Source organism: Triticum aestivum, chromosome 6D (assembly GCF_018294505.1).
Source record: "Triticum aestivum cultivar Chinese Spring chromosome 6D, IWGSC CS RefSeq v2.1, whole genome shotgun sequence".
Classification (NCBI taxonomy): domain Eukaryota; kingdom Viridiplantae; phylum Streptophyta; class Magnoliopsida; order Poales; family Poaceae; genus Triticum; species Triticum aestivum.
Window position 1 is genome coordinate 150,667,500 of NC_057811.1, and position 13,828 is coordinate 150,681,327.

General features: G+C 42.1%; 1 protein-coding gene across 1 annotated transcript; it reads right to left on the reverse strand.

The window, feature by feature from the left end:
• Nucleotides 1–1,115: 1,115 nt before the first annotated feature.
• LOC123144219 (protein FAR1-RELATED SEQUENCE 6) lies at nt 1,116–2,800 on the reverse strand. Its single transcript, XM_044563289.1, has 4 exons — nt 2,645–2,800; nt 2,243–2,497; nt 1,863–2,150; nt 1,116–1,758 (listed from the first exon to the last, which is right to left on the reverse strand). The coding sequence occupies exons 2-4, from the start codon at nt 2,294–2,296 to the stop codon at nt 1,564–1,566; spliced, it is 537 nt and encodes a 178-aa protein (XP_044419224.1). The 5' UTR covers nt 2,297–2,497; nt 2,645–2,800; the 3' UTR covers nt 1,116–1,563.
• Nucleotides 2,801–13,828: the final 11,028 nt, after the last annotated feature.

Genomic DNA, 13,828 nt, shown 5'->3' on the forward strand with positions numbered 1-13,828 from the left:
AGCTTGCATATAATGACCAGACAAATTAGCGCATTCTAATATTTTGTAGAGATTTCATATTATCATTAGCAAGATCTAGCCTGAGTACATTATCATCCCTTCACGTCAAGTATCCGCTACTACTATCCCTTAATGTCGTTTGGAAAGAGAAAGTATGTTGGTAAGTGTTCTCACTAATTATCATATAAGCTACTAGAGATGTTAATGAAGACAAGAAAAAACTAATGTTTCCAGTTTATTAGCACATACAACAATATGTTGCAACACACACCTATTTTTACACTTGCTTTTATATATGAACAACTTGGTTATATTCTGTAGAACTTATATATGTAATAACATGCAGAAGATATATTTAGAACAAGACTCACATATAATACACAATAAGTATATCAAAATGGCAATTCCTTTTGTCGCATCTCCATTTGTGAATCTGGTTCTTAGTGTATAAAATTATTAATGTAAATGATACGAGCAAAACCGGAAATGCCGTTTGGAGGCCGAGCTCCATGCAGCTCGATATCCTGGGCGTTAATAATCGCATCGAGCTGCTCCAGCGACGCATTTATGTCAAGTATTCGAGCTCACAGCTATAACGCCCATACTGTATTCTGTATTTTCCTACAGTAGCAGCCCATGTCGTCCACGACTCGCTGACAGGCTGCTCAGATGTGCGATCCATTCACCCATCACGTTCCTTCGGTGCTAGCATCACTCGCACACACTGATGAACATGGGCACGCACAGGCTCTCATGTTCATCGACTCTGCTAGCCCTTGGAGCCGGCTAGCTGGAATCCGAACGTGGGATTTATGATCAGACCGTTTTGGGAGTCCGAACGTTGGGTGTATCGATCAGACCGTGTGGAAATCATCTATTTATACCTCACAAGAACAACAGTGTCCATCTCAGCACAACCAAAGCCGAGATATATTCTTTTGTACCACACAGTCGCAGCGGTCGCTCAAAATGCACATCAGCTCATTTTTTAGATTTTTATTTATTTTTCCGTTCTCCAGCCCCTTTCATCGCGAGGCCTTCTTTTTTGACCCTTTTATCCACATGACGGGGCAAATAAAAAATCCTTCCCTTTTTTGTCAAGAACAAAACAGCACTTGAACCGAAATTTCTTCAATCTCACCACAGCACACGAGAATATCTAGTGGAATTCTAAAGAATGTCAACCTATAGTACCTGATTGCGAATAAATTTTAGATTTTTCAGACTTTAGGTGGGTTGCTGCATGTGTTCTTCCTGTGCCCAGTTAACCCACATTTTGAGCAGCGAGGAGATTTCCTAGATGCCTTTGGCACATCCCCCTGGCTGGGCATGTTGTGCTATTGTGCATGTTGAACTCTGCATATAGAATAGAATCTACTTCGCTTCGATGGTTGTTCATATGGAGCCTTGTCGGGGCTGGTTGTTGGACGCCCAGCCTGTCGTTTGCTCGACGACGCTGGGAACACATCTGATCCTTGTGAAATGGTGTGTTCAGACTCAGTTCGTCCAAAGTGCTGCTTGTTACCAACGCCAGATCCTGCTGATTCTGCTGCCATCTCTCTATCAGACAAACCAAGCCCATCCCTCACGGCGACAACTGGCTCGACCAACCCTTCGACATCTCGCATACTTCAGCGGCGCATGATCCTTCTGGTAGTGCAAATACTCTAGCGGTAGCATATCTCTTGCATCTCTAGCTAGTCCATCCCTTGAGTGCATGTTTAGCAGGGAGTTCATGCAGTTTAGATGTATCATGACCTGACCAACAGCAGACAAAGAAAACGTCAGTTTCTAGTGTTTTCTAAACAATGTCAACCTACAGTACCTGATTGTGAATAACGAAGAGGAGCTGGGACACCCACCTTAAGTGCATGGCTGCAAACCATTTCATAGTGCTCAAATGTTCCACACTCGCACCTGAACTCATCAGCTGTCTCGCTCACGGAGATCATAAATTTATTCTTGCACCATTTTTCCCTGGACTGAAATTTGATGTGCCTAGCAATGTACTCCAAGCACGGCTTGACTTCTATTAGATCATACGACCCACACTCATACAGTGCTTCACCTAATTTCTCAAACATTGTCCTGGTATAAACTTGCGATGCATGTGCCTCAATTGGGATATTTTGCTTCAGGACAATCCCGCCCTGCAAATGACGCCCGCATCAAAAGGAAACTAGTTCCTCTCAACAGGAGCAATGCAACAGCACACAAAATACATAGAGTTATCCAAACTTACTAGTTTTGTCCTTTTCTCCTGGTAACTTTCTTCTGAGTCGCGGTCAAATTGCATCTTCTCATATTGCCGGAACGCAATGTTTCTGCAGCACCTCCTCCCTCTTCGTAATCCATGTGGCCTCCAGCTCGACGCGCCGGCAGAGGAGAAATCAAGTCCTCATCCGCATGAGCAGTTTCACCCGTGCCGCCCTTAGTCAGTTGCGCGCCGGCAACTAGCTCTTTTAAGACAACTCCGCCGTCCAAACGCGGTACGAGCCTGCACAGGCAAATGAGAGCCAACCAGATCTGATTTTTAGACGGACAAGTCGGGGGAAACTTCAATCGATTGAACTCCAGCTTAAAAAATCTCTCCCAAACAGAGGAAGTAAGGCAAGAAAAAAGAATTTTTTCTTCAGAAGATTACCCTGCTCCAGATTCCTCGAAGAAGAACTCCATGCCGTCCATGGTGAGAAGTGGCGCTCACCCCTCCCCCTGTGTGTGCAGGTCGACTGCCCAAACAGGCCACGTCCCGCTAAATGGGCGTCTTTGCCGCTGAACGGGCCAGGCAGAAACATTTATTTTTCCCACCAACCACCCTGTGCCAGCCCGCAAAGTGGGCCAAATTTAAAGCCGCACAGGGAGAACATCTTGTGCACGCGCGCAGCAGCAAAATCGTAGGCCCACGTACAAACCCTGAACAGCAGCAGGTGGCACCGCTGTATTTCCAGCAAATAGAGCTCGTATATAGCAAAAAGAGCATAGGCCACGCATCACAACGCATTAACGACCGGCGCAGATAGCGGCCTCCATGCAGCTCGTCCACCAAAATGCCCCTCTCCGAGCAAAACACTATATTTGCTATCTTCATAATTATATTGCAAGTATTGTGTTCATTCCAAAAAAATCATCTTAAGATCATATATCCATATCATTCAAACAAAGTTATTCCATTTATGTCTTACCATGTGCGTAGGACTAAGAATCCCCGCAGCAACGCGCGGGGGAATTATCTAGTTTTCTCAATGGAGACACCCGTCCAATACTACGGATGACTTGACATGGTAACAAGCACTTGAATGACAAAGTAAGCATTTTTTTGTAAGAAATCGATGACTAAATTGTAGAACGAGGTGAATAGTTTTTTAGGACAATGTGAATAACTTTGAAAAATCACGATGAACATTTTTATAAAGTAAAAAAATGAGCATTTTATAAATATGCAATATTCATTTTGAAGATGTGGTGAACATTTTTTAAACACATGATGAAAAACTTGTAAAACATCATGAAATGTTCTTAAAATGCAATAAGCATTTCATATAAGATGGTTACTATATATATTTTGAAACACGGTGAGCATCTTTTAAAATGCTGTGAACATTTCTAAAAAATATGTGATGTACATTTTAAAACATGGTGAACATTGTTAAGTAATGGATGGACAAAAAAACCGACAATCAAAAGCAAAAACTAAGAAAACAATTATGAAAATAAAAATGAAATAAAATAATGATAACAGGAAAGAAAGAAGGGAAAACAGAAAGAAAGAAAAAAGAAGCAAAATGAGCGGAAACACAGAAGTTAAAAGATATTTTTGAAATTAAAAAAGTCCACAAATTTGGAAAAGATCATGATTATTTTTATAAAAAACATGATTTTTTTTAAATATCATAATTTTGGAAAATGATCATAACTTTTTATAAAAAATAAAAATGAAAAAAATCCATGAATATTTTATAAATGTGGAAAAGAGACTTGCCGACAATCCTCCTCCTACCACTAATTGCAATCTCGCTATAGGCATGCAGTTGCATGTCGAGGGTGGACTTGCAACTAAGAAAAAAGGGGTTAGGCCCAGCTGCATGTCGAGGATGGACTTGTAACTCGGAGAAAAATGGGTCTTGCCCCACTTACGTATCGGGCATGGAGTTGTGACTAGATAAAACTTAGTCGCTCACCCCACTTGCACGTTGTCGTGGCATGTAATTGCGTCAAAAAAACCTGGAGCCCAATTGCAAGTCCGTGGTGGACTTGCAACTGGGACGAAGAATAAAAAATGACGACCTACAAGCGAAAATGAGGTTGTGCTTGTAACTAATGCAACAAATAAAAAGGTCAAAAAGTCTTATTGCAAGTAGAGGGTGGGCTTGCAACTAGGAGAGGAGAACAAAAAAGGGTCAATGCTAGTTGTAAGCCGAGGGTGGACTTGCAAACTGAGGCGGAAAAAGCTTCAAGCCTATTTACGAGTCAAGCGTGGACATGCAACAGTGATAAAAACAAAATACTTGCCTAGTTGCAAGTCGGCGGTGGACTTGCAAGTGGGACAACTACACAAAACTATGAGACCAGTTGCGATTCGATGGCGGAATTGCAACTAGAACAACTATGAGCCTAGTTGCGAGTAGAGAGTGGACTTAAAACTGGGATGGAAAACAAACTACATTCCCAATTGCAAGTCAGGGGTGTGCTTGCAAGTGGGATGAAAAAAACTATGGGCCTATTTACGAGTCGAGCATGGTCTTGCAACTGGGACAACTACACAAAACTACAATATCAGTTGCAAGTCAAGGTTGGACTTGCAACTGCGATGAAAATAAATAGCCCAGATGCGAGTTGGAGGGTGGACTTGCAACTGGACAACAACAAACTATGGACCCAATTGTGAGTCAAGGGTAGATTTGCAACTGGGACAACCACAAAATTATGAGCCCAATTGCGAGTCAAAGATGGACTTTGCAACTGCAGTGAAACAAAATACTAGCCCCGAGTCAAGAGCAGACTTGCAACTAGGACAATTATAAAAAATTATGATACCATTTGCGAGTTGGGGTGCACTTGCAACTGGGACAATAATAAACTACAAGCCCAATTGTGAATCAAGCGTGGACTTCCAACTGGGATAAAAAACAAAACACATGCACAATTGCGAGTGAATGGTGGACTTGCAAGTGGGACAACTATGAGTTCATTTGCAAGTCGAAGGTGGACATGCAACTAGGACAACTACAAAACTACGAGCCTAGTTATGAGTCAAGGTCCGACTTGCAACTAGGATGAACCAAACTATGGGCCTAGTTGCGAGTCGAGAGTACACTTACAACTATGAAGAAAAACAAAAACACGTGCTCCAATTATGACTCGAGAGTGGGTTACAACTCGGAAAACTATGGAACTACGAGCCCAGTTGCGAGTCAAGGGTCAACTTACAACTGGGATGAACCAAACTATGGGCCTAGTTGCGATTCGAGAGCACACTTGCAACTGTGAAGAAAAAAAACACGGGCTCCAGTTCTGAGTCGAGGGTGGGTTACAACTCGGAAAACTATGGAACTGCAAGCCTAGTTGCGAGTCAAGGGTCGACTTGCAATTGAGATAAAACAAATTACGAGTCCAGTTACGAGTCAAGGGTGGGCCTGTAGTTGGGATAAAAACAAAACATAGGCCAAGTTGCGAGTCGTGGGAGTGCTTGCAACTCGGACAACTATGAAACTACGAGCCCAGTTATGAGTCAAGGGTGGAGTTGTAGCTGGGATGAAATAAACTATGAGCCTAGTTGCGAGTCAAGGACCGACTTTGTAACTAGACAACTACACAAAACTACGTTATCGTTTGCGAGTCGATGGTGGACATGCATCTGGGACAATAACAAACTACAAGCCCAGTTGCGAGTCAAGCGCGGACTTGAAACCTACATGAAAAACAAACAGTTAAAAACACATGTGCAGTTGCGAGTCGACGGTGGACTTGCAACTGGACAACTACGAGCCCATTTAAGAGTCCAAGTGTGCTACAAATTCTCCAATAGGCCATAAAATACGGGCAACAAAACCGAACAAAGAAGAAACATACCGTGCCCTCCAAACAATGACATATATGGGCCCATATGAAAAGAAACACAAGAATAGACTAGCACAGAAAAGGACAAGAGGACGCACGACAAGAAAGAATGAGTTGACATAGGCGCGCATGGTCGAATTTATGTGAACATTAAAGCAAATAAATTGAATGGTTACAGACTTAGATGAGACATCACTCAATCTCATCTCGCAAATCCAAAAGAAGAAGAAGAAAAAGTCTAATTACACTCAGCTACACAGTAAAACCAAAATAAACAAAAACCTGCAATATAAAGACATGTGGCCCTCCAAAAAAAGCTACAACCCACAAAATAAACCCAATACAAAATACATAAAAACTGTCGACTAAAAAAGTCATATTGGGCCTCACTGCTTCAGATGGACGAACAGAAAATACGGCACAACAACAATGAGCACGACTTAGAAGCATGTATAATTGCAACTAGAAAAAAAGAGGCGAGCCCATTTGCCTGTCGAGAATAGAATTGCACCTAGTGCAAAACAATCTGTTGTGCCCAGTTGCATGTTAAGGATGAACTTGTGATACGTCTCCGTCGTATCTAATTTTCCATACACTTTTGCTCTTGTTTTGGACTCTAATTTGCATGATTTGAATGAAACTAACCCGGAGTGATGTTGTTTTCAGCAGAATTGCCATGGTGTTGTTTTTGTGCAGAAATAAAAGTTCTCGTATTGCCATGGCACGAAATGGCTATGAAAATGCCATGATATGTATGTATGGTGGCTATTTTGAGGAAGATATAAGGAGGCTTATGTGTGATAGAGCATGTTATATCATAGGGTTTGGATGCATTGGGAAGTTTGCACCGACTCTCGAGGTGAGAAAGGGCAATGCACGGTACCGAAGAGGCTAGCAAATGGCGGAAAGGTGAGAGAGCGTATAATTCATGGATTCACATTAGTCATAAAGAACTCACGTACTTATTGTAAAAGTTTATTAGACCTCGAAGCAAAGTACTACTCACATGCCCCTAGAGGATAGATTGATAGGAAAAGACCATCGCTCATTGAGTAACACTCAATATGAATCATGCTCCAACTTCATCGCATAACTAGAGACTATACGTGCACACGGTTCGAGAAATCTTCAGATTCAACGATTTATCATCCAATTTATCGCTACTCATGGGGTGACCGATAAGATTATGCCTTATCTTCACGGTTTATCGTTTGGGCCAATTTATCACTCTGACAAGCGATTTATCAGGAATCTACTGATAAATCAGGCCTATTCCTAACATTATGTTTGCAAAAACTATGTTTCTTTGTGTTTTTTGGACCTTGTTTTGCAATATATACTATTGTCCTATTTTGTTTGTCATTATAACAGGATTCAAAGGCTAGGAATCAAGGTAACACTTCTGTCCAATATTGTTTTGGTGTTGAATATAACATATTTTAGTATTGGGAACCTGGGATTTGCAAAAAATGGCTGATTAATAGTCGACCGATAAAATCGATTAATCGACCGATTTCCGATTAATCTCTAATCCCCAGCTGACCGAGACGCTAATGATAAGCGGAGAGTGCGTATAATCCATGGGCTCACATTAGTCATAAAGAACTCACGTACTTATTGTAGAAGTTTATTAGACCTCGAAGTAAAGTCCTAGTCGCATTCCCCTAGGGGATAGATTGGTAGGAAAAAACCATCGCTCGTCCCCGACCGCCACTCATAAGGTAACACTCAATATGAATCATGCTCCAACTTCGTCGCATAACTAGAGACTATACGTGCATGCTTCGGGAATCACAAACCTTAACACCAATATTCTTTCTAAACCACAATCATTCACTAGTACCCCCACATATTACCATCTTAATATCGCAAAACTATTGCAAGAAATCAAACTTATCATATTCAGTGATCTACATGAAAGTTTTTATTATATCCCTCTTGAATACCTATCATATCAGGATCAATTTCATAACATGTGCATATTGCCATTACTATTTATTAGACTCTCAAAAAGATATCACTACTGGAATCAGAAGATTTGCCGTCCGCCCCATCTTTGCCGTCAGCTAGGGGACGACAAAGAAAGGCTTTGCCATCAGCCAACGGTAAGCCGACGGCAAAGAGGCAGCAGACGGCAAAGAAAGGCTTTGCCATCAGCCAACAATTTGCCGCCAGCTAGTGGACGGCAAAGAATCTTTGTCGTCCGCTAGCTGACGGCAAAGAGGGTGTTGGGCCCACTAGCTGTTAAGCCCTAACAGGCCCCTCTTTGCCGTCCGCCAGCGGACGACAAAGCGTCCGTTGCCCTCAGCTTGCGGACGACAAAGGTGACACGGACGGCAAAGCTTCAAAATAACTTAACGGCCCGCGCTCCCACCGTCGCCCTATCTCTTTCTCCTCTCCGCCCGACGAGCAGCGCCGCCGCCCCGTCGTCCCATCGGCCCACCACCTCTTCATCGCCGCCCCCCCGCCCGGTCGCCGCCCCCTCCCTGCCTCCCCACCCACTCCCGAGCCTCCCCGCCGCAGCCGTCGGTGGACCGCCCCCGAGGAGCGCCGCCCGTCGCTGCCCCCTCCCCGCCCCGTCGCCACCGTGCCCCATCGATGCCCCGTCGCTGCCGCCCCCTCCCCCACGGTGAGCCCCTGCCACCCCATCTCCTGTTTTTTCTGTATTTTTTCTTTTGTTATTTAGTTTAGGTTATTTAGTTTAATTAGTTTAGGTTTAGGTTTACTTTGTTTAGGTTATTTAGTTTAATTAGTTTCGATTTAATTAGTTTAGGTTGTTTAGTTTAGTTACTTTAGGTTTAATTGGTTTAGGTTTTCTAGTTTAGTTAGTTTAGGTTTAATTAGTCTAGGTTATTTAGTTTAATTAGTTTAGGTTTTTTAGTCTAGTTAGTTTAGGTTATTTTGTTTAATTAGTTTAGGTAGTTTTTTAAGAATAAACAAGAAAGATGAAAAAAAGAAGTAAAAGAAGAAGAGGAGGAAGAAGAAGAGGTGTCGGGGTGTCGTGTTGAGGGGTCGGGGTGTCGGGGTGTCGTGTCGGGGGTCAAGGGGTCGAGGATTTGCCATCCCGACCACGACACCGTGACCCCCTGACCCCAAAACCCCGACCCCTTGACCCTCGACACGACACCCCGACCCTCGACACGACACCACCGACACCCCGACCCCCGAGGGTTGCCGAGGGGCACCCCGACCCTGACACAGCACCCCGACACGACACCACCGGCACCCCGACCCCCGACACGACAACCCGAGATCCCGACAAGGCACCCCCGACACCGACACCCTGATATTAATTAGTTAATGTTATTAGGTATTTAATTTTTTATTATGTTCATGATGATGATACACACTATTTTTTAATTATGTTTATGTTGTACTAATTTCGTTTACTCTTTGTCATTGCAGGTGTTGACAGATGGTGGGCTTGGGTCGAGAGTGCTCCGAGCCTCCTACCTCAGCGCGTGGGAGGGGTGTTGTTATTGCACCCCAGAACCTTCGGAGAGCACATCATGCATACACCCCCAGCACCTTCGGCGGGCGCTTCTTCTTCAGCCGGGAGAAGAGGTCTGCTACCTCTTGAGCACTGTGTTCGCTTTCCCTTGAAGAGAAAAGGGTGATGCAGTAAAGTAGCATAAGTATTTCCCTCAGTTTTTTAGAACCAAGGTATCAATCCAGTAGGAGACCACGCTCAAGTCCCACGCACCTACATAAACAAATAAGAACCTTGCAACCAACGCGATAAAGGGGTTGGCAATCCCTTCATGGCCACTTGCAAAAGTGAGATCTGATAGAGATGATAAGATAATATTTTTGGTATTTTTATGATAAAGAGTAAAAGTAAAGATTGCAAAGTAAAATAAACGACGACAAAAATAGCTAGTCGACAGGAGATTAATATGATAGAAAATAGACCCGGGGGCCATAGGTTTCACTAGTGGCTTCTCTCAAGAGCATAAGTATTACGGTGGGTAAACGAATTACTGTAGAGCAATTGATAGAATTGAGCATAGTTATGAGAATATCTAGGTATGATCATGTATATAGGCATCACGTCCGTGACAAGTAGACCGACTCCTGCCTGCATCTACTACTATTACTCCACACATCGACCGCTATCCAGCATGCATCTAGAGTATTAAGTTCATAAGAACGGAGTAACGCTTTAAGCAAGATGACATGATGTAGAGGGATAAACTCAAGCAATATGATATAAACCCCATCTTTTTATCCTCGATGGCGACAATACAATACGTGTCGTTTCCCCTACTGTCACTGGGATCGAGCACCACAAGATTGAACCCAAAGCTAAGCACTTCTCCCATTGCAAGAAAGATCAATCTAGTAGGCCAAACCAAACTGATAATTCGAAGAGACTTGCAAAGATAACCAATCATACATAAAAGAATTCAGAGGAGATTCAAATATTGTTCAGAGATAATCTTGATCATAAACCCACAATTCATCGGATCTTGACAAACACACCGCAAAAGAAGATTACATCGAATAGATCTCCAAGAGAATCGAGGAGAACTTTGTATTGAGATCCAAAGAGAGAGAAGAAGCCATCTAGCTAATGACTATGGACCCGAAGGTCTGAGGTAAACTACTCACACACCATCGGAGAGGCTATGGTGTTGATGTAGAAGCCCTCCGTGATCAATGCCCCCTCCGGCGGAGCGCCGGAAAAGGCCCCAAGATGGGATCTCACGGGTAAAGAGAGTTGCGGCGGTGGAAATAGGATTTTTTTCTCCGTATCTGATGTTTCCAGGGTATATGAGTATATATAGGCGAAGGAGGTCGGTCAGGAGAGCTACAAGGGGCCCACGAGGGTGGGGGGCGCGCCCAGGGGGGCAGGCGCGCCTCCCTGCCTCGTGGCCTCCTTGTTGATTGCTTGACATCCACTCCAAGTCCTATGGATCACGTTTGTTCCGAAAATCACGTTCCCGAAGGTTTCATTCCGTTTGGACTCCATTTGATATCCTTTTCCTTCGAAACACTGAAATAGGCAAAAAACAGCAATTTGGGCTGGGCCTCCGGTTAATAGGTTAGTCCCAAAAATAATATAAAAGTGTATAATAAAGCCAATTAAACATCCAAAACAGAATATATAATAGCATGGAACAATAAAAAATTATAGATACGTTGGAGACGTATCAAGCATCCCCAAGCTTAATTCCTGCTCGTCCTCGAGTAGGTAAATGATAAAAACAGAATTTTTGATGTGGAATGCTACTTAGCATAATTTTCAATGTAATTCTCTTAATTGTGGCATGAATATTCAGATCCGAAAGATTCAAGATAAAAGTTTAATATTGACATAAAAATAATAATACTTCAAGCATACTAACTAAGAAATTATGTCTTCTCAAAATAACATGGCCAAAGAAAGTTCATCCCTACAAAATCATATAGTTTGGTCATGCTCCATTTTCTTCACACAAGAATGCTCTCATCATGCACAACCCCGATGACAAGCCAAGCAATTGTTTCATACTTTAGTAATCTCAAACATTTTCAACTTTCACGCAATATATGAACGTGAGCCATGAATATAGCACTATGGGTGGAATAGAATATGATGATGGGGGTTATGTGGAGAAGACAAAAAAGGAGAAAGTCTCACATTGACGCGGCTAATCAACGGGCTAGGGAGATGCCCATCAATTGATGTCAATGCAAGGAGTAGGGATTGCCATGCAACAGATGCACTAGAGCTATAAATGTATGAAAGCTCAACAAAAGAAACTAAGTGGATGCGCATCCCAACTTGCTTGCTCACGAAGACCTAGGGCATTTGAGGAAGCCCATTGTTGGAATATACAAGCCAAGTTCTATAATGAAAAATTCCCACTAGTATATGAAAGTGACAAAACAAAAGACTCTCTATCATAAAGATCATGGTGCTACTTTGAAGCACAAGTGTGGAAAAAGGATTGTAGCATTGCCCCTTTTTATTTTCTCTCTTTTTTTCTTTTTTTCTTTTTTTGGGCCTTTCCTTTTTTATTTAGCCTTTATCTTTTTTTGGGACAATGCTCTATGAATGATGATCATCACACTTCTATTTATTTACAACTCAATGATTACAACTCGATACTAGAACAAAGTATGACTCTATATGAATGCCTCTGGCGGTGTACCAGGATGGGCAATGAATCAAGAGTGACATGTATGAAATAATATGCATGGTGGCTTCGCCACAAATACGATGTCAACTACATGATCATGCAAGGCAATACGACAATGATGAAGCGTCTCATGATAAATGGAATGGTGGAAAGTTGCATGGCAATATATCTCAGAATGGCTATGGAAATGCCATAATAGGTAGGTATGGTGGCTGTTTTGAGGAAGATATAAGGGGGTTTATGTGTGATAGAGTGTATCGTATTACGGGGTTTGGATGCACCGGCGAAGTTTGCACCAACTCTCAAGGTGAGAAAGGGCAATGCACGGTACCGAAGAGGCTAGCAATGATGGACGGGTGAGAGTGCGTATAATCCATGGACTCAACATTAGTCATAAAGAACTCACATACTTATTGCAAAAATCTACAAGTCATCAAAAACCAAGCACTACGCACATGCTCCTAGGGGGATAGATTGGTAGGAAAAGACCATCGCTCGTCCCCGACCGCCACTCATAAGGAGGACAATCAAAGAACACCTCATGTTTCAAATTTGTTACACAACGTTTACCATACGTGCATGCTACGGGACTTGCAAACTCCAACACAAGTATTTCTCAAATTCACAATTACTCAACTAGCACAACTTTAATATCACTACCTCCATATCTCAAAACAATCATCAAGCATCAAACTTATCTTAGTATTCAACGCACTTATAAGAAAGTTTTTATTAATCTTGGATGCCTATCATATTAGGAATAATTTCACAATTTAAGCAAATTACCATGCTGTTTTGTAGGACTCTAAAAATAATATAAGTGAAGCATGAGAGAACAATAATTTCTATAAAACAAAACCACCACCGTGCTCTAAAAGATATAAGTGAAGCACTAGAGCAAAAACTATATAGCTCAAAAGATATAAGTGAAGCACATAGGGTATTCTAATAAATTCCGAATCTTGTATGTCTCTCTCAAAAGTGTATTCAGTGAGGATGATTGTGGTAAACTAAAAAAGCAAAGACTCAAATCATACAAGACGCTCCAAGCAAAACACATATCATGTGGTGAATAAAAATATAGGATCAAGTAAAGTTACCGATGGACGAAGACGAAACAGGGGATGCCTTCCGGGGAATCCCCAAGCTTAGGCTTTTGGTTGTCCTTGAATTTTACCTTGGGGTGCCTTGGGCATCCCCAAGCTTAGGCTTTTGCCAGTCCTTGTTCCATAATCCATCAAATCTTTACCCAAAACTTGAAAACTTCACAACACAAAACTCAACAGAAAATCTCATGAGCTCCGTTAGCGAAAGAAAAGAAAACACCACTTCAAGGTACTGTATTGAACTCATTCTTTATTTATATTGGTACTAAACCCACTGTATTCCAACTTCTATATGGTTTATAAACTCTTTTACTAACCATAGACTCATCAACATAAGCAAACAACACACGAAAAACAGAATCTGTCAAAAACAGAACAGTCTGTGGTAATCTGTATCTAACGCAAACTTCTGTAACACAGAAAAATCTACCAAAATAGGAAGACCTAGATAATTTGTTTATTGATCTAATGCAATTGGAATCAGTATTTTATCACGTTCTGGCGATTTTTAACAATTGTTTTCGTGAACAGAAAGTTTCT